The following is a 26,385-nucleotide window of genomic DNA, read 5'->3' on the forward strand; positions in this document are numbered from 1 at the left end:
ATATTCAATGAGATCCTAATAAATGCCTAATGGCATCTCATATATTTTTTTATTACTACCGCCATCTAACGGCAAAAGTCGCGTAACTACACAGTTCCGCGAAAGTTTGGCAGACTCATTAGTCTGCCAAACCGGTGTAATATTTGGAAATTTCATCTTTCGCCCAAGCCATATAGGAAACATCGAAAAAGCATGACAGACAATAGTTTCACTATAACACAGAACGTTCCGTGTTCTATGGATTTTCACTTTAAAGCTGTAAAAAGGAATGTATTTAAGTATATGAAATCTGTATAAGGCCTTCTCACTGCTTCACCGGTAGCATGTCTAATTAAGTGGGAGAGTATATAATTAAAAACATGTTTCGGCAGTTAAGCTGAAAATTGAGTTGATAAGTACATACCACGGCCTTTTCCAAGGCTTTCACTGAACCAATGAGTTTCGCTTCAGGGGACATTATTAGCGAAGTAACTACTTACTTTTTTATTACCAATACCAAGCAGGCAAACAGGTAATACGGCCTACCTGATGGTAAGTGGTCACCGCAGCCTATCAACGCCTGCAATACCAGGTGTGTCACTCTCGCGTTGCCTACTTCGTGTCCTAGGATCTAGTGCCGCAGCACCCTGTAGTCACACCGCCTCTCTCGCCCTTCAAATCGGAACACAACAATGCAAGCACGGTTTTTTGCCGGCTGACATAGAATAGTTTATTATACCATAGACCAAGAAAACTATTTTCGATAACGGACGAATGTAACCAATTGAAATACCTAGATTATACGGCTAATCGCTTACAAAAAGGCAGATTGGGCCAGACAAAGCATCGCTCTATTCCATTTTTAAATATTGTCATGTAGTCTTTTGTATGAGCGAAATGGAAGATAAGACTGAGACTGTAGCTTTCTCTGTCTACGGGTCATTGGAAATAAAAAAAACATGTAGCTATTCGCTCGTACTTCATGTTACAAACATGGTAGTTAGGTACAAAAATGTTTAATGTAAAGAGGTAATTGATACATGTCATTTCTATAGATAAAATACCAATAAATAGTAGTAGGTAAACTTAATTGACAATGATTTTAAAGAAAAACATAGAACAATGAATTATTATCATGAATTACACCAATTTTTACGCTAAAACTTTGTACTAACTAAGTTAAACACAACATTTGTTAATTCAAATTCATTTATTTGCCTCAAAACACGGTAGGAATATGTGTTAAAGTAAATTACAATTCGAATACATGTTCTACTTTTAAATAGTTTGTAAATATTAAAATTATTATATTAATATCACTATATTTTTATATAAAGTCAACCATACTATAAAATGTATAACAAATTAGTGTCATGTATACCTAATGTTCGCGTCAAATATTAACTAATTATATGAAGTATTTATTGAAAACAACATATGTTTTTATCGTTTTACTTGTTTGTATTATATATACCGAGTTTTATGTAATGGGACTTGTAAATATTAAAAAAATACAGGATTGATAAATAAAGCTTGGACTGAACCTTCATTAGGTACGGATAGAAATAAATAAAAATAAATTAGATTATACGTAAGTATATTTTTTTATATGATATGAAATAGATGATAAATTAAAACAATTACAGAATATTAAACGTCGCGAAAATGACGTGACTTTCGTAATTTATAAATATAAACTCAGAAATTATAAATATAATATAAAATAAATAATTAGAGATAAAAATATAAAATAGTAGCTATATACAATAAATACTTTACTTTCTTGACATAGCAAATATAAATTGCCAACTCAATATTTCATAAAATAATATAGAAATAGAATACTAAAAATGCATATAAAAATAGTAAAATTATAATTATTATACCAGCCGGAATATACATAATTAGTTATTTTATACAAGGTTATATATATATATATATATATATATATATATTTCAAACAGAATATACTACAAAAAAAAAATGAGAATCATTTTGAAACATTCATCTAAAATAGAATGGCTTACGAGATCCGTTAAGATAATTTAAATTTATACATTGTTTTAAATTTCTTATAATTTCAAAGTAACACTATACATTTAGATCCCCAACGTCTACATCTTGTGTATCTGTCACAGTATCATTTGGCCGGGACTCGACTGCTGGTTGACTGTCAGATCTACGCAATATTTGTATTAATGGATTGCCTGTTGTTACATCTGTTCCCATATTCGTTACTTGTCCTACAGGCGCTTGTTGCACAAGATACGCCCACAAATTAGATCCCAAATTACCTTTTAACATTTCCGAATTCAGGCCCCCTTGTGTTACAACCTCCCCTGCTTGTGTTACAACCAAATCTGTTCCCAATTGAGAGTTCCAATCATTCAGAACTTTCAACTGTTCATAGGAAACATTGTTTTCACTTATAACTTTAAAATCTAGAGGAGTTGCACCTTGATTTGTAATCAGTTGTACTAAATATTCTTTAGATATACCATTGAAATCTGCAGTTACTTCGTTATTATTAGACACGGCCAATACGAGCAACTCTTTGAGTAAAAGTGCTCGATTCTCTTTCAAATACGGCTTCGTTAGCAGCAATTGTTGAAGATATTTCAAGAAATGGACATATGGCAATTTATATAATACATAGTAATATGGTTGGTAAACTATAGGGTTTTGTCTTTTGATTTGATATTTCAACACAACGACTCTGTTTGAATCAGGAAGTAAAACATTCTGTCCAATTTGTGTAGAAAATTGAATGAGATATTTGTATATTATGGCAAGCACCAATTGGGGATTCAAATTATGACTTGTTAATTGAAGAATCACTTGATTCAGAAGCTGAGGGTTTAGTAATAATTCGTTGTAGGTCTTTGGCAATGTGTTCAACAACTGGATTATTAATGTCAAATCTTGAACAGTGAATTGTTGTTGTGGTAAATATTTTTGCAAAATCAAAATCACGTATCTTGTTGTGGGATTCGAAAAATCAGGCGGCAATGGATTTGATGTGGGATTCTGGTCTGTTGGAGTCACATATTGCGGAGTAGGGTATTCAGTTGGATAATATTTTATTGGGTACTCTGTTGGAAGTACATATGGGGTAGGGTATTCTGTTGGGAATGCTGTCGGAATTACATGTGAAGTAGGGTATTGTGTTGGAATTACAAATGGAGTAGGGTATTGTGTTGGGAATGCTGTCGGAATTACATGTGAAGTTGGGTATTCTGTTGGAATTACAAATGGAGTAGGGTATTGTGTTGGGAATGCTGTCGGAATTACATGTGAAGTTGGGTATTCTGTTGGAATTACAAATGGAGTAGGATATTGTGTTGGGAATGCTGCTGTTGGATATGGATAGTCTGTGGGCCAAACTGGATATTCAATTGGTGGCAAAGTTGGGTATCTAGTTGGAACAATAAATGGTAGGTCGGTTGTATCTTGCGAGAATATTTCTGTAGTTGAGGGAATTATAAAATCAGGTGGTAAATCATGTATTTCCGGATTTTGATCATAGGGATTCAAATCGTTTTGTTTCTTGATTATATCTACGATTATTTTGTATAAATACGCCCGGGACGGAGTTAGTTGTTGGTTTTTAAGTAATTTAAGCAAAAGCAATAAGAATGGTACATTTTGAGTTTGCCCTGGGATAATGTTTGGTAATTTGTTGTTATTGATGACATCAACGATGGGTGCGGACACCGGATTCAAAATTAATTCAAGCAGTATTGGTGTTACCATGTCAGCTTGATTTGGTCCCGGCTGATTTTTTAATCTGTTCAACAATATCCACAAAATTTTTGTTAAAACAGAATTGTTAGATGATTCCCATGCAGTATTGGATGGGACGACGATAATTTCAAAGGGCAAATTCGTTATGGGTAAAGGATTAAAACCAGCTTGTTGGCAATAAGGGAGTTTAGCGAGTTGCATGTATTGCGTGAGTGCACTTTGTATTAGGGCGCCAAAGGCAGCCTTGCAATTTGGCTGATTCAAATTAGGCAATTGGTTTTTGAAAACGAGTCGCGTCTCTAAAATATTATTGTTCAATGGTGGCAGCAAGGGTGGCGTGAAAGGATTTACCTGATCTGTCGTCTGCTCTAGGTTATTTTGTAAATTTGACAAATCCTGACCTAAAAGCGAGTCGACGCCTAAAGACTGAACTGGGCTTGAGCCTTGATTTAACATTTGATACATATTATTACTTGATATTGGTGCCCCCAAGTATGCCTGTTGTCCTGATAGTGTTTGTGCTAAATTTAAAGGCTGAAAATTATTTAAATTTGTTTGCCCCAAAAGCTGTTGACTTAAGTCTAGACCCAGAACGTTATTTATATCCGTTTGCCCTAACAGCGACTGTCCTAAATTTAAACCTTGAAGGTTATTTACATCTGTTTGCCCTAAAGTCTGCGCAAAATTTTGACCCTGAGCGTAATTTAAATCTGTTTGCCCCAAAAGCGACTGACCCAAATTCAGAGACTGTAGATTATTTGTATCAGTTTGCCCCAAAAGTTGTTGACCCAAACCTAAACTCTGGATATAATTAGTATCAGTTAGTTGATTTCCTAATAGTGTACTTTGTTGTTGATACGGGTTGTTCAAGGCTTGAACCTGTAACGGTTGATTTAAAAGAACTGAATTCAGCAGTTGAGCTGTGTTTGGGCCCGTTAACATAGGTGTTTGCGCTTGGTAGATTTTCGTCATTGTAGTATATTGATTTTGCGAGGGATCATTTAGAAGAGATTGCAATGTATCTACAGTTTGTTGACTTGTATCTCCTTGTTGTCCGAGCAATGTATTTGGATGTAGATAATCATCGAGCGACTGCTGTTGCAGGAGTGGCTCGCTCGTTTGCTGATTCGAGTCGGAGTTTAGATTGTTGAAATTTCCTAAGAGATTTTGGTCTGTTACAGTAACACCAAGTTGGTTGGCCAAATTGTCAATGGACAATGAATCAGTGTTTAAAGTACCCTCAACTGGTAAATTGGGTGGATTCGACAATGCTAACAGTCTATTCAAGCTCGATTCAGATCTCATAAAGGGCCCGGTATTATTTTCAATGTCTACAGGCGATACCTGAAATAAAGTTTTAACAACAGTTTTATAAACAGATTAAACAACGCCTCTAAAAATTACAACATAATCTTTTTTCTCTCTACTTATTTTTATATATATATCTTTCATCCCGGAAAAATAAGCGTTCCCGTGGGAAATTCTCGCGGAAGAGCCGCGGGCAAAATCAGGTATTCAATAACTTGGGATGACATCGGATAAGTCTGCCGTTGCCATTACCATTTCTAGTTTCATTGTGTTTTCTAAAACAATAAAGTTGTATCAAACAATTATATGTTTTTTTTTTTTATTAAAACAAAATACTTACTTGAACGGGACTTTCCAATCTATCTGAAGACGGCGCTTCAGATTCCGACGAGGCTGCGCTTGACTCATTTGACTAAAAACAATAATAAATTATTAAATTATAACAAAAATAATATAATAATCATTATTCTACAGATATATAGAGATAAAGATACTAAAAATATAAAGATAATTTACGAACATGATGAATGGAGGAAGCGAATGAGACTTGTCAGGATCGTGGCGAGTGGAACCTAGCCTCTGTCTACCCTATATATATATATATATATATATATATATATATATATAGATAGGGTAGACAGAGGCTAGGTTCCACTCGCCACGACGATAAACATACAAGACCCGGATCAATCAGAAAAAGATCATTTTCCATCTTGACCCGACCGGGGATCGAACCCGGGACCTCCCGGTTCAGTGTATGTGTATAATCATAATGTATGTATGCATGCAAAAAAGCGTTTATATATTTCTATCTTTTGACAGCGGGATCGTCCGAGTGAATTTCTCTGCGAAAGCGGAATAGACATGATTTTCATACAAACTTTCACCCCCCATTATGGTCATTTGGGGATTGATTTTTTTTTTTTAAAAGTAGCCTGTGTTTGAACTGGGGTCTTTAGTTATATGCATACCAAATGTTATTGAAATCGATCCAGCGGTTTAGTCGTGAAAGCGGAATAGACAGACGGAATTCCACATTTATAATATTAGATTGGATTATAGTTAAAATGTCTTGTGTTTAGTACAAATGTATTTTTTTATTATTATCAATAATCATTGCGTCAAATTTAATTCTTTTCTCTCAAATGTTTATACGTCGTTAATATTATAAATGCGAAAGTTTGTGAGGATATACTTGTGTATGTTTGTTACTCTTTCACTCAAAATCTACACGGCGGATTATCATGAAATTTGGTACACGGGTAGAACATAGCCTGGAATAATGTATAGGGTACTTTTTATCCCGTAATTTCCACAGGAGCGAGCCGGGCGCAGCTAGATATATAAAATATTTTTCCCCAAAAAAAGTTTATGACTATGTGTAGGTAAGCTTATGCACAAAAAACATTACCTGTTGAAATATTTTGGCTAAAGTAACACTTAATAAAGTTAAAATAACGCCGAACGCAAACACCGAGAACAATTTCCAATAATTCCACGAAACCATTTGATTTAAACTACAAATTTGGAAATTTACAAAATCACAATTTTTACAATCTGTAATTTCATTATAAATTACGATATCTGAACAAAATTCTTTTATTTACGTATTTCAATAATATGTGAAATAATATTTTATTGAAAATATATTGGAAATTAATTATCTGCGATTCAAATAACATAACAAAAATTTGCTTGTATAATAAAAATATTATAAAATACAATATTGTAGTTGTAAACAATTTGTTTTGATAAAGAAAAATTCCAAGTTTTTATAATGAAAAATTAATTTTAATGTTACTTAATATAAAGTCGCGTGTTCAGTCCACAAAATCAATCTTTATAATACCTAATAATATAAATCAATTATTTTAATACATAAAAAATACATTATTAAAAATTTGTTTCACGCGTTGAAAAAAAAAACAGTTAGGTACAATAAAGGAATTTTGCCCACGAACACCGTTAACACAAGACGCAGTTACATAACGGCAATTATATAACATGTAACAAACGAAAATGTGTACTTACTAAACTCTGAGAAATCGTTGTACCAATAATAAAAAATAATAACAGGAAAACTAGTCGCGCCATTTTGTCAACGCCGTCGACTTTCTCGATATCACATCACAGTGGACTTTATGTACGTGTATAAATTATAACCGTATAATAGCAATTTCTAAAACAGGACTCGTGAAATGAAAACTCATAATTACAGGTCTAATGGGTCAATATTTTTCAATATCAACATTGTTACATTTATCATTTAATAGTTCGATTTGTTTACAAAACTATAACGATTGTTTATTATATGGCAATGGGTCCAATTTATTTATTGTTTCAACAAAATATGTTGTAGTTGTATGTTATTGTGTAGTCGAAGCTAATTTTGACCGGGGCAAACAGGAATAAACAAAAAAAAAACAGATAAAAACATATTTTTTACATTACTGAGGAAGCAAACAGCTCCTTATGGGAAGTGGTTACCGCAGCATGGTTCGCAACACGAGGGTGTCACTCCTGCCGACAATGAACGAGGAACTTCATGTTTTTGTTTATTAGTCTACTGTCGAAACTGTACTTTCTAAATAATAGGTTTCTCTTTCATATATATAATCTATACTATTATTATAAAGAGATAAGCGTTTGTGAGTTTGTAAGTTTTAGGTAATCGCCGAAACACCATTAGAATGGCACATTATCCAAGATTGCTGCAAGCTATATTTTATCCCAAAATTCCCACGGGTGTGACAACATATAGTTACCTATAAGTATTCTTGCTACGTATTAAAACAAAATTTACTATGTGAGGATATAATCAAACTTGTTGCAAGGGAAAGCAGGAGAAATTTACTCAGAAATTAACCTTTTGCTTAAATTATTATATTTAATCCACATTTTTTTTAAATCTATCAATAGGACCATTGCTATCAGCAGTTCATATATTTAATCTGGTCATTAAATTCTTTACCGTCTTCATTCCTTATCACTATCAGCCAGTCTAGATTGCTTTAGAAATAACAACTGAAACTCTGCATTTTTTACAAGCTTCAATGTAACTTTATAAATTTTCAGGACAGCAAGCTCAATTACAACTTGGTATTCTTCTGTTGATAATGTATTATGATAAACTTGACGGTGTTCGAGCAATTATACTCTTCAACAGTTAATTAGATTGTTTGCGTAAACTAGCACTCTATATTTTTATATATATTTATATAATTAACAATTTTTTTAACTGGAAAACGAAAACGACACGATTTTCATACATACTTACACACCATGGGGTGTGAAAGTATGTATGAAAATCGTAGTCGTTTGTGGAGGTGATTATAGAAAAAAAAGTAGCCTATGTTTGAACGGTGATCTTCAACTATATGCCTCAGCAAATTTCATCAAAATCGGCCCAGCGGTTTAGCCCTGAATGCGGAACAGACAGATAAACTTTTGCAAGTATAATATTAGTATAGATTTTTTTTCTTTTCTTTTAATTAGCGAAAACGAAACAAGAATGTTTATAGAAATTATGCAACACTATTAATAAACAAATAAACAAATATTTAAGACAAATCACACAGATTGTGCTAGCCCCAAAGTAAGTTCTAAACTTGTGTCATGGTATACTAACTCAACGATACTATATTTTATAACAAATACATATATAGATAAAGATCCAAGACCCGGGCCAATCAGAAAAAGATCATATTCCATCATGACACTACCGGGGTTCGAACCCGGGACCTCTCGGTCCAGTGGCAAGAACTTTACCACTGCGCCACCGAGGTCGTCAATATTATATATCATATTAATAATTAATTATAGTTTATTTTGTCATTTGTTTGACACTTTCCAATTACGCATACTAGCGCCACCATCAAATTTTATCAATTAATCAGATTAATTATCGAAAACTAAAAAGTTATCAATAAAAATTATGCTACTATACAGAGTTACTGGTATCAAACGCAAAACCTCCTAAAGACTACTTGGGTACATCAAAACAAGCAACTTTTATTCTACGACTTTTTGATATTATTTTTCATATAAAAAAAATACAATCTAATTTGCGATTCTACACATCTTAACTCAATGTAATAGCCAAGCAACACGAGACAGTACAGTAGCGTTATGTAGCGGATTCGAACATAGAGTGAACGTTTTATAGAAACGACATTAAAACTAAAAAACTTTTGTATTTATTACGTTTAGACAAAAGTCGTAGAACAAAAGATGTTAGTCTCTATGTACCTTATGCGCCTTTGGAAGGTTATGCGTTAGATACCAGTAACCCTGTATATAAGGGTTTATTAAAAATTATTATAATGTTCCATTACACAATGTGATCACAACAAGTATACTACACGAATATTGACGCCACAATATTCGATTGTATAAATTGTGACAACTGTGAAAACTATAGTTTAGGTTTAAATAATAACAATAAAAATATCTATTATCTTTTTTGTATAAACTACTTTTAGACTACATTTTAGTATTCTATAATTATAGTAAATAAATAAATACTTGATAAATATGTGATGGTGGCGCTAGTGTGCAGAATTTCAGAGCCTTTACATGCAAGACAGAAATACCTAAGGAATTCTCGTTTGCGCAACACTAATTAGCGCCAAATTTTTTTTTTTAATTTTATGGATTTTCATTATTGATAAAATCATGTGATATAATTCCTGCAGCATATCAATTAAATGCTTGAAATTAAGTTACAGAATTTGTTCTGTACTGTTTGAGAAAGTTTATTTTGATTTAATACGTTTAAATTACGCATATCTGTAAATATTTTCTTTTACTATAAGCCATTTTACTGAACCGTTTTGTTTGTCTATTGACTTCTGAAATGTAAGTGAATTGTTACTAAATTATTAAATTGATCTATACCTTTAAATTATAAATTGAATACTGATTTTTTATTTCGGTCAACAAGTATAAGTAAATACTTAAATAACTAAATTATTAATTGATCGACTTTAATATACAACATTGAAAATTGATGTTATAGTTTGGTCGACGAGTAATAAGAGCATGTACTTAAAATTACTTTATTAAATTTACACAATAAAATATATTACATACAAAAATCACACATGTTTTCGTCTAAAATATGTGTTGACAATATTTATATACATAATACATATATAAATTAGCACGTTCACATGTCATTACTTTCCAGTTCCTTAATGGAAGACAACAAATGTTTCAAAAGTATTTCTTGACATTTTTGGGAGTCCCTAAAAGCGTAGGGCACTATATCGGCCACTAATTTATGAACGAATTGTATTATATTCTCTTCAAATACTCCTAAAGTTCTCAATCTAAGTATTTCGTTCCAAATTACATTAGTTACGATTGAAATATCAATTTTATCGCGCACTTCTAGCAACAAACTCAATTCTTTTGTGGCTAGTTGGCTATCGTAGCTTGCCGACACATAATGCGCCATATTCACTAATGCTTCTAAATCAACCTTATGGAGGTAACCGTTAATTCTTACATTTTGTCCATACAATTTTTCTAAAACGGATTTGTTATATGTTCCTGGCCTAAAGTTAATTTTTTTATCATTCAAATAGACATTGAAATGTCCAGGTTTTTTTAGTGCGTTGTCGTAATAAGATTTGAACCAATCCCTGTCATTCCAACTGTACGGTTTCTCATTTTTATTATGATCCAAAGTGTTGATGTCGTATGCGTATCCATTTTTAGGAGTCTGTCCGTATTTAATAAAATCATACTGTTTCAGCTCTTCTAATAATTGTTTATAATTATCATCTGAGAGTTTTCCATTTTCATTCGATTTTGGATATGCGTACACTGGCCAGTTTTCCGAATTTATTGCATTTAAAGTTTGGGGTGGTTTTTCAAAGGGTTTATTTAAAATATTAATATGGTCAGACACTTTGTCTACATAAGATTTTGGTTTCATTGTCGATGGTTGATCTGCCGAGTTGACTTTAACATTTAAAGTTTGTGAAGTTACGTCAACGGGTTGAACTGCATTAGGAGCTGTAGAAATTATATCCAGAAAATAAACAGGTGCAACAGTTGATTCATTACTAAAATCGATTACACTATTATTTGTAGATGGATTTAAATTAGATTGTAGATTAACATCACTGGGACTCAGATTTTCTACATTTGTAACTTGATTTCTTTTAGCTGATTTTATTGGATATTCATATGTAATTTCCGGTAAGTGATTGTAAGAATAAACCTTGTTACGTACATAATCTAAATAGTTAGGTTGGTGTAAATAAAATTGATTTTCAATATTTTCCGGTTCGAGTTCGTACACATTAGGGTTATTATTTTCAAAATACTTCGGCCTGATTAGATAATTTAGATTTTCATTGCCTAAGTTGTTTAGTTTTGATGGATAGACATTGTGAGCTATGTTTTCAGCATAATCTGGTTGGTTTATATACAAATTTTGTGTAGTTTTCGTTACATATTCTGGACGGACTGGATATTTGTATTGATTAATTTTATTTATGTCTGCTGTACCAGGATATTCGTATTGGTTGACCGAATAATTATCTGTATAGCCGGGTCGATGATAATACAAATTATCGATGTTATTTTCCACATAACCGGCTACAATTGGATTCCAATCTCGATCATTATTTTCAACATAGTCTTGATGTACAGGATATTCATGCTGATTGACAGGATAATTATCTACTAAGACAGGTTGGCGTGTATACATATTTTCATTGGTATTTTCCACATAATCGACTGAAATCTGATTCCAATTTTCATCATCGTTATCATCATAATCTTGCCTAAGAGGATATCTATGCTGATCGACTAAATAATTTTCTTCACTGTCAGGTTGATGATAATACAAGTTGTCATTGGTATTTTTCGCAAAGCCTGGTGATATTGGATTCCAATTTTGGTTATTATTTTCAATAAAACCATGCATAACAGGGTATTCGTGCTGATTGACAAGATAATTATCGACGAAGTCAGGTTGGCGTGTGTAGACATTATAGTTTGTATTTTCCATATAACCGGTTACAATTGGGTCCCAATTTTCATCATTGTTATCATCATGATCTTGCCTAACAGGATATTTATGCTGATTGACTGAATAATTATCGTCACTGTCAGATTGATGATAATACAAATTGTCATTGGGATGTTTCACAAAACCTGTTGATATTGGATTCAAATTTTTGTCATTATCTTCCATATAATCATGCATAACAGGGAATTTATGATGGTTGACTGAATAATTATCCACGTAATCAGGTTGGTGTGTATATAAATTATCGTTTGTATTTTTCAAAGAATCTGATAAAACTGGATTCCATTGGTCATTATTTTCAACATCATCTGTTGTAACAGTATATTTATTCGGATTAATTGTATAATTATCCAAATCTATATAATTTGGTTTACTTGTTTGAAATTCTTCATTGGTTTTGGTATAATCTGGCTCAGCTGTATACAAATTTTGATTATCTCCAACCAGATGGACTGGATAAAATTCTTGATTAATATTTTCTATAAAAACAGATTTCTCGGGATTTTCGATTGACTCTACATAATTTTGTCTAGCAGGATTTTTATTGTCATCAACTGGAAATTCATTTTGACTTGTGGTTTCGCTACCGATTGGCTGGTCGGTATATGGATATTCATTTGTTCTCGTGATGGATGCCGGTTCCATTGTGTACAAATTTGGATCTTTGTTAACAGGGCTCAATGGATTTAAATAATATTTTTCTAGATCTGATTCCTTGGGGTATAAATTCTGGTTTATATTATCTACATAACCAGGTGTAACGGGATAAATATATTGATAAGTTGAATGAATATTTGGATTAATATCATCCGTATAGTCTGGTAGAAGTGTATATATATGTTCATTAGGATTTAAGTTTTGTTCTACGTTTTCCACATAATTCGGATCGACAGTATAAATACTTTCAACATTTTCCTCATAATCTGAATCGGGTTTGGTTGTATATGCGTTTTTATATATGCCTTCTAAATCGACATCTATTGGATGTGATATTTTATTTGTCCTCTCTAATTCATCTAGGTTAAGTGGATACAGATTTTGCTTAATTTCAAACAAATTTTCGTCTATAAACTCCAAAGAATCAACGGATACGCTGTCATCTTTATGTTGATCGGTATACGGTTTATATATAGGCAATTCATTATAGAAATGTTGATATATTTCAGCTGAATCTGGTATATTTGGATATATATTATGAATTGTGTTTCCTTCGTCATTCGGATTTTCCGTGTACAATTCTCGAGACAATTTGTCATTATAGTCTGGCCTCTTTGTATGCGAAATTCCGTTTGCAACATATTTTGGTTGAGTGTTGTACAAATTTTTGTCTGTCTTTTCAGCATAAGGCGTTCCATATGGATAATAATTTTCGTTGTATGGATATTCATTTTGATTTACATTGTCTGTATAATCAGGTTGGTATGTGTACATATAATGACTTGAAATTTCTTCATATGCTGGTCTATTTGAATAAAAATGTTTAGAAAGATGTTCATTGTCTGGTTCCTGTGTGTAGCTCATTTCATCTGCACTTTCAACATATTCTGGTTCAGTAGTATCAACAAAAATAGTCGCATCTGGATATTTATCTGTAATAATTGTATATGTATCAATATCTTCAGGCTCATCTGGATGAATTTTATATAATTTATCATTTAAAGTATTAGCATAACTCGGTGTTATCGAATCTACGTTTTTATTTCTATTTTCTCGGTGATTAGGTGATATTGTATATTCATATGTATTTTCCCCATATTCAGGTTCAATATCATTTACATTTAAGCTTAACTTTTTAAAATAAGCTGGTGTCTCTGGATTGATATTTTTATTTAATGTATATGTGTCTAAATTTCCTGTATGATCTGGTTGGATTGTATACAATTTATCATTGGGATTATTCACATTACGTGGTTTATTTGCTGCTTTTGGTTTTTTATTATTTACGTAATATGGTGTCGGTGTGTAAAATTTTACATTTTCAGTATTATCTGGTGCGAATGTGTACAAATTTTCATACGAATTTTCATAATCTGGTTCAATATCATACGCATTTTGGTCTATATTTTCAACATTTGTTTTAACAGGTTGCGTATTATGCTTAGTTACAACTGTATTATGGTCTATAGATACATAAGAATTTGTATTTACTGTCTCTTCTGTGTCTGGTCTAGTTACATACAAATGTTCCTTTGTATATTCTAAGGTGTGTGGTTTAATTTCGTAATGATTTTGCTTCACAATTTTCACATGATCTGGCACAGAATGTGATTTCGGAGTTTTATTATTTAAATTACCTTTTTTATTTTCTCTCCCTAGTATATATTGATCGAAAAGGTGTAATATATTTGCATGAAACGTTATATCTTCATTATTCTCAACACTGTCATCAAAATTTTCCACATTGTGGTCATTATCATCGATATCTTTACACAACATTTTTCTCAATTCACCTAATCTCCTGAGATTAGCTTGTAAATCGTCTACGATATTTTCAACAGGCAAATCTGATTTCCTCGCTTCGTTCAAAGTTCCCATAATATAAATTATTGTAATCAAATCGCTTTCTTCAGCGGTTTTAGTGTTCAAACCGTAAGTTCTGGACACGAAGTTTCTAAGTCTGTTTAAATTCACTCTGGCCAGTTTACACAAATGCACGAGCTCGTATTTATTTTCATCGACATCGTTGACATCATGATAATTTAGCTTTTTCTGTACATAATGATATTTCGTCGGCAAATTTACTGTGGTATGCGTAATTTTTGACATTCTTAACGGTTCTAGCTGCAACAAAGATGAAAAATACAAGGCACTTGTAAAACAACCACTATCACTCTCATCTGAGCGCTTTCCCGTTTCCAAATTACATCCAACAGTTTCTGCGTGATGCACGAACAAACGACAGATAGACAAAAATTAAAAAAAAATTGTTTTGGCTTCTATTAGTCCCATGAAGACTCGCCATTTTTCTTTAATACCCCCTATGTACAGACAGATGTCCAATTACATTTTAATTATATGTATATATTACTTTATAAAATTTCATTTCATACCTCTGGATACTGCAGTCCTTCATTTACATCGTCCTTATTGATATAAGAGTAAGGATTCATCTTTCCCTGCGATTCTTCGGTCTGAAACTGATATAAATATCGTTTATTTGTGTACAATACTGACGAGGTGCCCCAACGTGCCCCATACTCGCACGTGATTGTACGTCACAACCACATTACGGATGCCCCAACGTCCGTTCGCCTCGCCGTCCCGTAAGCAACTGAGCGCAGTGAGCGCTCGCAGCGCTACGACTTATATCACAGTAGTGGGGGGAAGTGAATATACGCATACGCTAAAATTTGTTTTTAATTCAATACCACTAATATTATTATTACACCAGATTTTAAGTGAGACCATCCGCTATATCACAGTGAAAACAGCATCAAATCCCATCCCAATAAAACAAACATACATACAGAGAGATAAAAGTAAAAAAAAAATATTTTGGCATTTATTAGTCCCATAAAGACCCCGCATAAATATATATATAAATCCTAATCCTAACTAATATTATAAATGCGAAAGTAAGTTTGTTTGTTTGTTACATCTTCACGCTGTATCTACTCAACCAATCTTCTTGAAATTTTGCACACATGTAGCTTATAGTATGGAGAAGGACATATGACATACTTTACATTTTGGAAAGATAACTGTTCCCGTGGAAAAATTACGCGGGCGTAGCCGGGGGCAACATATAAATCTTCCTCTCGAATCACTCTATACCAAGCATGCATACTCTATACCAACAGACAGGGGGAAGCGACTTTGTTTTATACTATATAGTGTTTTGTACTATATAGTTAGCAACTAGTGAGGAATCGAAAGTCCCCATACCTCAGCACTCCACAATTCAGGATAATTGAGTCCATCGTTAGCGTTGACGTCGTATCCATAGTGTTCTATCGGAAATATTTCTACCACCTTCTCTGGCGACTCCTGGGGGCGGGGCGGGGGCACGTGCGGGGGGCGGGGGAAGCGGGGGAAATATCTTTTCTAGAATAGGAAAATTTGACACGTACAGTCGTGCCGGAATCTTTATCAATAATATTTTTTATCAAATCTTTTATGTTTTTTTTAGCGAAAACTAAAACACAAACAATATAAATTATGATAAATTAGATAATTGATGTTATTAGAGAGTATTTATTATAGCTTCCTATGGCACACAATTTACTTTAAAAAAACGGTGTCTTACCGTAAATTGTGACTACATCCAAACTTATAAATACGAAAGTAAGTTTGTTAGCTTCACGCTGTATCTACTCAAGCAATCTTCCTGAAATTTTGCATACATGTAGTTTGAAGTATAGAGAAGGACATAGGGCATACCTTTCATCCCGGAAAAAATACTGTTCCGGTGGAAAATTCACGCGGGCGAAGCCGCGGGCAAAAGCGAAGATTTGTACAATGGCAAAATATAATACTATCTAATAAAAATCTTTATCCAGTTTGTAGCATAATTTCATGAGCTTTTTTTAATTTTATCTATTAATCATCCATCATATCCGTAGATGTTTTATGAGACGACTAAGGGAGACATAGATACACATGATAAGCAACATCTGCATTCACAAGGATGGTTGACATCAGGCAGGCGGCCGGTCATAAAAATCGTAAAGCGGTTCATAGAACACATCAAGTTTAATTGTTGCCATAATGTTTTCGAAATAAAGTGGCTTTACATACGGACAGACTGACATGACGAATTTATATACAGAGTTACTGGTATCTAAAGCATACCTTCCAATGGCGCATAAGGTACATAGAGACTAACATCTTTTGTTATGCGATTTTTGTCTAAACGTAATAAATACAAAAATTTTCCTTCTTTTAGTTTGAATGTCGTTTCTATAAAACGTCAACTCTATGTTCGATTCCGCTACATAACGCTACTATGAGTTCCCGTGTTGCTTGGCTATTACATAGAGTTAATATGTGTTGAATCGCAAATTAGATTTATTTTTCTATATACCTAAAAAAAACTAAGATGAATCACGAAAAGTCGTAGAATATAAGTTTCTTGTTTTGATGTACCCAAGTAGTCTTTAAGAGGTGTTGCGTTTGATACCAGTAATCCTGTATATTACTTATTAATAAATACTTACATTCTCATCAGGTTCCTCCACCGAAACTTCTTTACCGGTGTCTTCATCGTCATCGAGAGGAAACAGTGTCCACGCTGATTCATCGAAATCATTAGACTTATTTTCTGGTTCAGATTGCTGGAAACAGTGAGAAGAAAAGTGTAATGGTTATCAAAATCAATATATTAATATCTGAGTCTTTTGCTGACAACAACACTGGTCTAGGACAGAGATGGTTGGCGTAGACGGAAGGAGGCTTATGCCCAGCATTGGGTCACGCAAGGTTACAGGTAATGATGACAAATGATTTATCGTAAAAGCAATTTTTTTGTTATGGCATTATAAATAACGTAGATTTGTCCACTTAGTTTCAATAATGTGACGTCTATACATTGACGTCTTTGGAGAAAAGGCTGTACGGTGGAGTTTGTTGCGCCGCTTCTTCACCTGCGCTTTGGAAGTCGGCAGTAGATTTGGTTTTAAGTCAATTTTTAACGTCAATAAGTGATGTATATCATCCTAAATTGAATAAAGAATTGTGAAGTTTGATGACTACTAATATCTTCCGTCAAACAGCTTAGCGTTAGATTGGTAAAACCTGCGATTCACAGGCGTCTTATCCATTACCCCACCAACGCTTCAACAAAAGATAAAAAGATATTCAGACTCACCTTTTTAGTTAGTGGTTCGGTTTCAACCAAAAGATCTGGTATATTATTGATCCTTAAATGTTCAGTGAGATCAGTTTGTAAATCTAAAAGTGTAGCTTTTATTTTAACTTCCTCTAATTCTTCTGTAACTTTGGGATGTTTTATAACTTCTGGCAAATGTGTATCAAGTGAATTTACATTGGGTATAGTAGTTAAGGGTAAAACAGATTCTTCTTCTAATGTCAGTTGATTTTCATTTAATTCTGGAGTGCTAGATGGAATAATATGTGTGGTAGATTTCTCTAATATTTCTTCTTCGACAACCACATTTTGAACTATGTCTGGATCTTTTATCGTGTGTGAAATTGAACCAGGTTCATTTGTCACCATTCCAATTTTTTCTGAAGTCTTGTCAGGAGCAGAGTTGATTTCAGTTACATTTTGGAACACTCCATTTGGGCTAACAATTGTTTCGTCTACATTTTCAATGACATCTGTATTAACTTCATAGATTTTTTTCAATGCCAGAACTGGATTTTTATTCGTTTCATCCAATGAATTGACTATATCAACGTTAAGTTTTGTAGGTTTTTCGTTCGTTGTACCTACAGCTTCACTAGTAGTAGAATAGAATTCAGATACTTTTTCCAATATTCCTTTTTGGCTGCTTATTTCATCCACATTAACACCCGTGTCGGAACTGACGTCATACAATTTTTCTAATGGATGTTTGACTGTTTTGTCTGATGTATTAACTAAATTAGGATAAAGTCTATTAGGGTCTCCATCTGTTTTTTGCAAAACGTTATCATAACCAGAATAGACGTTAGATATTTTTTTTAATATTCCATTCGGATTGTTTGATTCTTCCCAATTGTAACCCGTATCATAACCACCAGCTTCATATACTTTTTGTGGTAATACAATTGGGTTTTCATTTGCTTGGCCCAAAATTTTTGCGTAAGCAGAAAAGCCTTCGTGTGGTGTCAAAACGGAACTTTGATAGGCTTTTTCTAATGTATTTAATAAACCAGAATAGTGTTCTTTAGGTTTTGCTTCTGTACTTAAAAGATCACCATAGGGAGAGTAAACTTGAGATATGTAAGGCCGACTATCAACATATTTATCAAAATTCCCGACGAAATCCGGAACGAAAGTATGAAATCTTTTTGGATTTTCAACAGTTACACCATCACCATAACCAGAATAGAATTCTCGAATATTTTCAGGATTGTAGTTTATTGTGTCAAAATTATTAGTGAAATCTGATTTTTTTTCGTATGCTTCATGTAACTCCGGATTGTCATCAATTAAATCAAACGTATTACTATAACCATAACGAAGATCTTTCGGTTTTTCACCAGTTTCGTTTAAAATCGTAACAGGATCGGAACTGAATTCAGTTACACTTTGTAAATCCCGATTTGGATTTTCACGCAAAGTCCCAGACGCTGGGCTGGTTACGTATACGTTTGCTAATGTTGGATTTTCAGTTGTTTCATACAAAGTTTCATCTGAATTGGTACTAGTATCAATTTTATGTGCTACTTCCCATGACAAAAAAGGGTTGTCCTCTATTTTATGTAATTCTTTATCGGGACGCAATCGAAGATCAGATAGTTTTTCCAATAGCACATTCAAATTTTGATTTCCGTCGACAGATTTTCCTGTATTAGGACGAAGTGTTTTAGGATTATCTAGGCCTGATTGGTTTTCGTCTAATCTTTCGCCAGGGTTAGACAGGGTCTCGTCGTCATCTGAAACTATAGGGAATGCAGGTTCTTCATTTGATTTTTGTATCACTCTTACAAGATCTTCATCATCTGGTAGTAATGTATGGCGAGCTCGAGTCCAATCTGTAAATTTTTCAGTAAAAACCTGTTCCTCGGGCTCTACCGATCGATTATCATTCATATTTAACTCATCTCCTTCTTTAATTGGTTGAACATTTGTTCCATCATTTTCTTTAGAAACTATCGGAGCACTTATCCTTTCTCTAAATTTAGGTGAATCAATTGTAGTGCTTGATACGTGATTATGTTCGCTGGTTGCGATTGGAGAACTATATGGGGTTATAGTCCATACATGTTCAGATTTCTCAGGCGGTTTTGTCTCTTTGTCGATTGTAACTCTCAGCATGTGCGAATCAGCCTCAGCACTTGTTATATCAGCGCTATTGGCTAAAGGAGTCGTACTGCGAGTAAAGTCAAATTTACTATATATTTCATCTACTTCTTTATTATTATTTACCTCAGAGTTTTGTGTATAACCTCCACCGATCTTTATTGTATAAATCGAGGAATCTTTTGCTAAATCAGATTGACTTTGATCATAACCATCAAACCAACCCCTTTTCTTAGATTTGTGCATATTATCATTCAAGAAATTGTTCAATTGAATTAACCCTTTACCAAACTCTGATAATTCTTTAGCATGTTCGGTTGGTGCTGAAATAACTTTTTGATTTTCGGTTACTTGATTTTCCTTTTCAATTTCATCATTGTCACTCAGTGTACCGATAGTTTGATACCATTGAGCCTTATAATTGTCTGGATATTTATTGCCTGTTACACGCAGGCCATTTTTAATATCATATACATAGTTATTTAAAATTTCAGGTTTATATTCCATATTGAAAACACGCTCATATCTTTTATTATAATCATTTCTATTTGAGTTCGGATTAAGCGCATAATTTACGATCGTTTTTGGATATACATATGCGTAACTATGGATACTTTGCAATTGACCTCGACTTGTTAATCGATCATTTTGTTTCAATAATTCTAACGGATGGTAATTTTGTTGGTTCTGAGATCTTAGTTCATTAATGCGAGCCATTTCATTAACTTCGATTTGCGGATAGGCTTTTAACGTTTGATCACTTGTAACTTCATTAGTATCAACGTCAACTTGAACATCAGCAGAGAGGGGCAAGTATTCGACGTTTGCATTATTTTCTCTACCAGCATAATAAATTTTAGATAAAGCACCATCTGAATTTTCATATCTGTTTCGGTATATCTTACGCACAACGGGCCTAGACCTTGTGACTTTTGTTTTAATAACACGGCTGACATTATACTTTACTGGCTCACGGATTTTATAGGTCTGTTTCATAACAACTCTGTAGCTGTTTTCTTTTCTGCGGTTTGTATCGTCAGGGCTCGTATCATCATTTTGATCTACAGCATACGGTCTATCAATACGCTCAAGTGTTTCGGGTTTTTCTGAATCTCCATTATTTTCGGGATTATTTCTACGCGCCGCATACGAATCTATGTTTATATCACCCAAATAGGTTTCTTCATCTGCAAGCGAGGCTTGCGGGACCTAAAAATATTAGCACATTATACCTAAATTTATTTTCTGTAGTTATTTACTCAGATTTTCAATAATTATTTAATATGCACTCAATTGTAAGTCCTTAATATTTAAAAAACATTGCTTTTGCCAACATTACTAAATAATTGCCTTGAAACTAATCGCTTAGAAACAGAGTCATTTAAAACTAAAAAATAAATGTAAATCGCCTTACGCCATTCTTATTACTATGTACATAGCCACATATAATATTTTAGTGCTATATATACATACATATTTGGATAAAGTTGACAAAGGAATGCCTCCAAATCTGTTTATCCCTAACAATTATTTGTTGAAGATTACTCTGTTTTTTAAACAATAGCATATTCCACATTGAAGTCGCAGGCAAAAGCTGAACATATATGAAAGAAAAACTTAAGCTATCTGACGCGCGTAAATATGAATTAATTATTTGAAAATACTTACGGAAAAAACTAAATTGAGACAAAGAAGTCCGCATATTGCAAATCTCATTCTCAACCAACGTCCATATGAAACGGAGTTACAATAAATTAACCAATATATATATGTTTATGAAAACAGGGGACCGCGCGAGGCGTTGTAATATGACCTTATAATTGCGGGTTAAATTATATTTTGTTTGGTTTATACTTCATTTATAAAATACACGATTTGGTAAAGAAAATAGGAAACTTCAAATGATGTTCGTTTGGGTGGATATGGCATTCTGTTCGACTTGATTTTAACAACGTTTTTATTTGGGCATTTCGTAAAATCCTATCTTGGGTATTTTGCTAGTTTGTGTATGTGTGTCACTCTTGCATGCAAAATTTGGTACACGGGTACAATATAACCTGAAATAGCACATAGGGTACTTTTTATATTTTTTACTTTTTAATTATTACTTTAGTTATATCAATTCGTAATTTCTTAATGCTCTTCTCGATTTTTTGTGACTATTTGTTACTACTATGTTAGCTGTGTGAGAGTTATGTTAGCTGTGTGAAAGTTGTGTTAGCTGTGTGAGAGTTGTGTTAGTTGTGTGAGAGTTATGTTAGCTGTGTGAGAGTTGTATTAGTTGTGTGAGAGTTATGTTAGCTGTGTGAGAGTTGTGTTAGTTGTGTGAGAGTTACGTTAGCTGTGTGAGAGTTGTGTTAGTTGTGTGAGAGTTATGTTAGCTGTGTGAGAGTTGAGTTAGCTGTGTGAGAGTTGTGTTAGCTGTGTGAGAGTTGTGTTAGTTGTGTGAGAGTTATGTTAGCTGTGTGAGAGTTGTGTTAGTTGTGTGAGAGTTATGTTAGCTGTGTGAGAGTTGTGTTAGTTGTGTGAGAGTTGTGTTAGTTGTGTGAGAGTTGTGTTAGTTGTGTGAGAGTTGTGTTAGTTGTGTGAGAGTTATGTTAGCTGTGTGAGAGTTGTGTTAGTTGTGTTAGCTGTGTGAGAGTTGTGTTAGTTGTGTGAGAGTTATGTTAGCTGTGTGAGAGTTGTGTTAGTTGTGTGAGAGTTATGTTAGCTGTGTGAGAGTTGTGTTAGTTGTGTGAGAGTTATGTTAGCTGTGTGAGAGTTGTGTTAGTTGTGTGAGAGTTATGTTAGCTGTGTGAGAGTTGAGTTAGCTGTGTGAGAGTTGTGTTAGTTGTGTGAGAGTTATGTTAGTTGTGTGAGAGTTATGTTAGCTGTGTGAGAGTTGTGTTAGTTGTGTGAGAGTTATGTTAGCTGTGTGAGAGTTGTGTTAGTTGTGTGAGAGTTATGTTAGCTGTGTGAGAGTTGTGTTAGTTGTGTGAGAGTTATGTTAGTTGTGTGAGAGTTGTGTTAGTTGTGTGAGAGTTATGTTAGCTGTGTGAGAGTTGTGTTAGTTGTGTGAGAGTTATGTTAGCTGTGTGAGAGTTGTGTTAGTTGTGTGAGAGTTATGTTAGCTGTGTGAGAGTTGTGTTAGTTGTGTGAGAGTTATGTTAGCTGTGTGAGAGTTGTGTTATTTATTCATTTATTCAGAAATTAGGCCTTCACAGGCACTTATTCACGTCATATTCTAAATTAAATGATATTTACCAAAGCTACAAACTACTAGCTCAAAAACTATTAATACCTGCTAGAATTTGGTTTGGGTACACAATCGCGCTGACAATAAAATCTTGAAAAAATGCAATTTTTATGGGGGGTACCATCTCCTAATAATTTATTACGTTTGTAGCCGAGCGAAGCCGGAACGGGCCGCTAGTTATAATTATAAAAAATGTTACATCTCGCCACAAATACAACAAATTACTAAACAATTAGATGACCTCGGTGGCACAGTGGTAAAGTTCTTGCCACTGAACCGAGAGGTCCCGGGTTCGATCCCCGGTCGGGTCATGATGGAAAATGATCTTTTTCTGATTGGCCCGGGTCTTGGATGTTTATCTATATATGTATTTGTTATAAAATATAGTATCGTTGAGTTAGTATCCCATAACACAAGTCTCGAACTTACTTTGGGGCTAGCTCAATCTGTGTGATTTGTCCTAATATAGGTATTTATTTATTTATTTATTTAATTTTCTCTGCTCCACGCCACATCCAACATTTAATATCTCAATGTCTGAAGCCGACTTGGACACCTCACAAACGTATTCTAAATAATTGTAAACGTGTTTCAAATAATTGAATAAAGTTTTCAACAAAACTAAAATTGGATTTAGTCACACCTTGTGTTATCAAACTGGACACAGGCGTCACTGTTTCGTTTACAATTTCATTACTTACATAAACATATAAGTAAGTATATATACATGCGTAGACAGAGAGAAGTACAATATTTCGTTATATCGTCCGTTTCGCTCACACAATCAAATGCGTATTAGATGAATGATGATGCTCAGTTCGTATCCTACTCGTGCCACATGAGTTTGTATACCAATCTGACTCATGTATAGTAGTGTTCATCGACCACCACTTGCTTCTGGTGAAGGAAAACATCGTGAGGAAACCTGCACACTGGTTGACACTTCACTATTGAATTGAATGCGACTACTTGCCTCTAGATGGCGGTAAGTGGTCGTGGAAGTCATATCTGAAGCCTTTAGACGACTTGAATAAAATCTGACACAAGTTTTAGCAAGAACATCTATATAAAATAAAAACATTGAATGACTGACATTACAACGCACAGCCCAAAACGCTGGGTATATATACCCACTTTATAAAGTTCAAATTTAGCACGAAGGTTCCTTGTGTGATCTAGGGGTGCACTAAGAAAGGATTTTTCAAAATTCATCCTCTCAGGGGGTATAAAGGAGGTTCAAAGTTTGTATGAAAAGGTGGTTCAAATTTTATATAGGGAAACCAGACTAGTTAAAGAGTTTACATATTTCTCTGAAGGGAAACTGCCACTTTGTATATTTGTATGAGATTAGCCGGTTTGGACCGGAGAGCTGTATCTTCTATTTCATGTGGGTAAATTGCGCCTCGTCGTTAGTTTTCTATATCAATGTAGCCATGAGTTATTTAAACATTTAAATATCTCATAAACGCTATTGTAAGGAATTTACAGGCAATTTGTCTACAAATCAACTTGGGGCAAAAATACATTTTTTGTATGTATGTCATATATTGTTTGTTACTCTGTTTCTTTTGATGAAATTTAAAAGATATTTAAGATCTGTCAAAATCGGTTTAGACATTTTTGAAATATTCACAATTTTGTAAAAATATATTGTGTTTGCGAGGTCCAAGTTCGCGGCGAACTACTAGTTGTAACTAAAAAAAATGTCTAACCGATTTTGACAAATCAGATATTTAATAGAATCGATGATTAGTAGACATTTTAAATAACCTATGTGTTATAGCTCCACTCTCATGAGAATTAGGGTCAGGAATATATTTAAGATTTTTCTTAATGTTTTCAAAACCTGCACGAAGCGAAAAAAACATAGGCATGTATGCCTTATACATATACATACATTCCTCTAAGAAAAGCTATGTTACGATACGCGGGGCTGAGGCAGGCGAGTGGGGTAAGCAGTTCCTTTGCGAACGGAAAACGACATAAATCCCGCTCCTTGACGTGAACAAATATAGAGATATTTGTTTATTTGGCCCCTTTTTGAACCTGTCATTAGGTATAACTTTAAGGGCGGCAAATTATACTCCGCCCCGCTCGACAAAAACCTACGCTACGCCACTGATAAGTTTATCGTGATGAAGTCGATATAAAATGTTTACAAACGTTCACGAGTTGACGCATAGATTATAATAGATAATTTCAGAGACAAATGACGAAGTTTCATACAAACTTGCTACTCCCATTTCACCCCATAGGGATGAAAGTTTCAAAATTCCTTTCTGAGCCAACGCCTGCCATATTTCATCTTTATTGGCCTAGCAGTTTTTGAGATTTCGTAATGAGTGAGTGTGTATTTTTCCCTTTTATACAGGGTTACTGGTATCAAACGCAAAACCTCCTTCCTAACGACTACTTGGGTACATCAAAACAAGCAACTTTTATTCTACGACTTTTCTTTTTTTCATATAAAAAACAATCTCATTTCCGATTCTACACATCATAACTCTATGTAATAGCCAAGCAACACGAGACAGTACAGTAGCGTTATGTAGCGTAATCATAACATAGACATAACGATATTAAAACTAAAAAAAGGAAAAAAATGTATTTATTACGTTTAAGACAAAAGTCGTGGAACAAAAGATGTTAATCTCCATGTACCTTATATGCCTTCAAATTCAAATTAAAATCATTTATTCAGAAATTAGACCTTCACAGGCACTTTTTCTCGTCAATGTTTATTATTATAGTTATTTCTCACAAGTCAAAATCAAAATCAAATCATTTATTCAGAAATTAGGCCTTCACAGGCACTTTTTCACGTCATATTCTAAATTAAATGATATTTACCAAAGCTACAAACTACTATATCATTTCGGAACGACCACTGGTGAGAAGAAATGCCGAAAGAAACTCATTCAAACAGTGTTGGTCCCTATCATGCCAGATCGGCTTACCATTATTGTTTCTTACAATGTTTTTTTTTCTTTCTAATAATATATAAAAGTACATAATGTACATAGTCAAAAGGTATATCAAAACAGGTTATGATCCTTTGGAAGGTTATGCGTTAGATACCAGTAACCCTGTATATACTCAAGTATGTGATATTTTATATACACAGGAGCTTCTAGTCGTGTACTAGTGAAATAAAATAGAATAATA

At 33.6% G+C, this 26,385-nt stretch overlaps 2 protein-coding genes across 5 annotated transcripts; both read right to left on the reverse strand.

Annotated features, from left to right (window-relative positions):
* Nucleotides 1-1,559: 1,559 nt before the first annotated feature.
* On the reverse strand, nucleotides 1,560-7,207 carry LOC128681217 (uncharacterized). The gene is made up of 3 exons (XM_053764947.1): nucleotides 7,063-7,207; nucleotides 5,372-5,443; nucleotides 1,560-5,067 (listed from the first exon to the last, which is right to left on the reverse strand). Exons 1-3 carry the CDS (start codon nucleotides 7,123-7,125, stop codon nucleotides 2,071-2,073), a joined length of 3,132 nt encoding a protein of 1,043 aa, XP_053620922.1. The 5' UTR covers nucleotides 7,126-7,207; the 3' UTR covers nucleotides 1,560-2,070.
* A 2,867-nt stretch (nucleotides 7,208-10,074) lies between these two features.
* LOC128681090 (uncharacterized) lies at nucleotides 10,075-22,162 on the reverse strand. 4 transcript variants are annotated; one of them, XM_053764689.2, is made up of 6 exons: nucleotides 21,654-22,072; nucleotides 17,883-21,194; nucleotides 17,233-17,349; nucleotides 15,962-16,120; nucleotides 15,127-15,213; nucleotides 10,075-14,857 (listed from the first exon to the last, which is right to left on the reverse strand). In XM_053764689.2, exons 1-6 carry the CDS (start codon nucleotides 21,699-21,701, stop codon nucleotides 10,199-10,201), a joined length of 8,382 nt encoding a protein of 2,793 aa, XP_053620664.1. In that variant the 5' UTR covers nucleotides 21,702-22,072; the 3' UTR covers nucleotides 10,075-10,198. The 4 variants fall into 4 exon arrangements, with proteins under 4 accessions (XP_053620664.1, XP_053620665.1, XP_053620666.1 ...); XM_053764691.2 differs by having other exon boundaries at nucleotides 14,711-14,853; nucleotides 21,654-22,162; XM_053764690.1 differs by lacking the exon at nucleotides 15,962-16,120 and having other exon boundaries at nucleotides 21,654-22,069.
* Nucleotides 22,163-26,385: the final 4,223 nt, after the last annotated feature.

This window comes from Plodia interpunctella, chromosome 26 (assembly GCF_027563975.2).
Source record: "Plodia interpunctella isolate USDA-ARS_2022_Savannah chromosome 26, ilPloInte3.2, whole genome shotgun sequence".
NCBI classification, from domain to species: Eukaryota; Metazoa; Arthropoda; class Insecta; order Lepidoptera; family Pyralidae; genus Plodia; species Plodia interpunctella.

Coding starts and splice junctions, on each gene's coding strand:
- LOC128681217 (XM_053764947.1), bottom strand. CDS start 7,125: ATGGCGCGACTAGTTTTCCTGTTATTATTTTTTATTATTGGTACAACG. Junction 5,444..7,062: donor CAACGATTTCTCAGAGTTTA/GTAAGTACACAT, acceptor TATTGTTTTTAG/TCAAATGAGTCAAGCGCAGC. Junction 5,068..5,371: donor GATTGGAAAGTCCCGTTCAA/GTAAGTATTTTG, acceptor ACTTTATTTCAG/GTATCGCCTGTAGACATTGA.
- LOC128681090 (XM_053764689.2), bottom strand. CDS start 21,701: ATGAGATTTGCAATATGCGGACTTCTTTGTCTCAATTTAGTTTTTTCC. Junction 21,195..21,653: donor GTCTCAATTTAGTTTTTTCC/GTAAGTATTTTC, acceptor TAATATTTTTAG/GTCCCGCAAGCCTCGCTTGC. Junction 17,350..17,882: donor CCGAACCACTAACTAAAAAG/GTGAGTCTGAAT, acceptor CACTGTTTCCAG/CAATCTGAACCAGAAAATAA.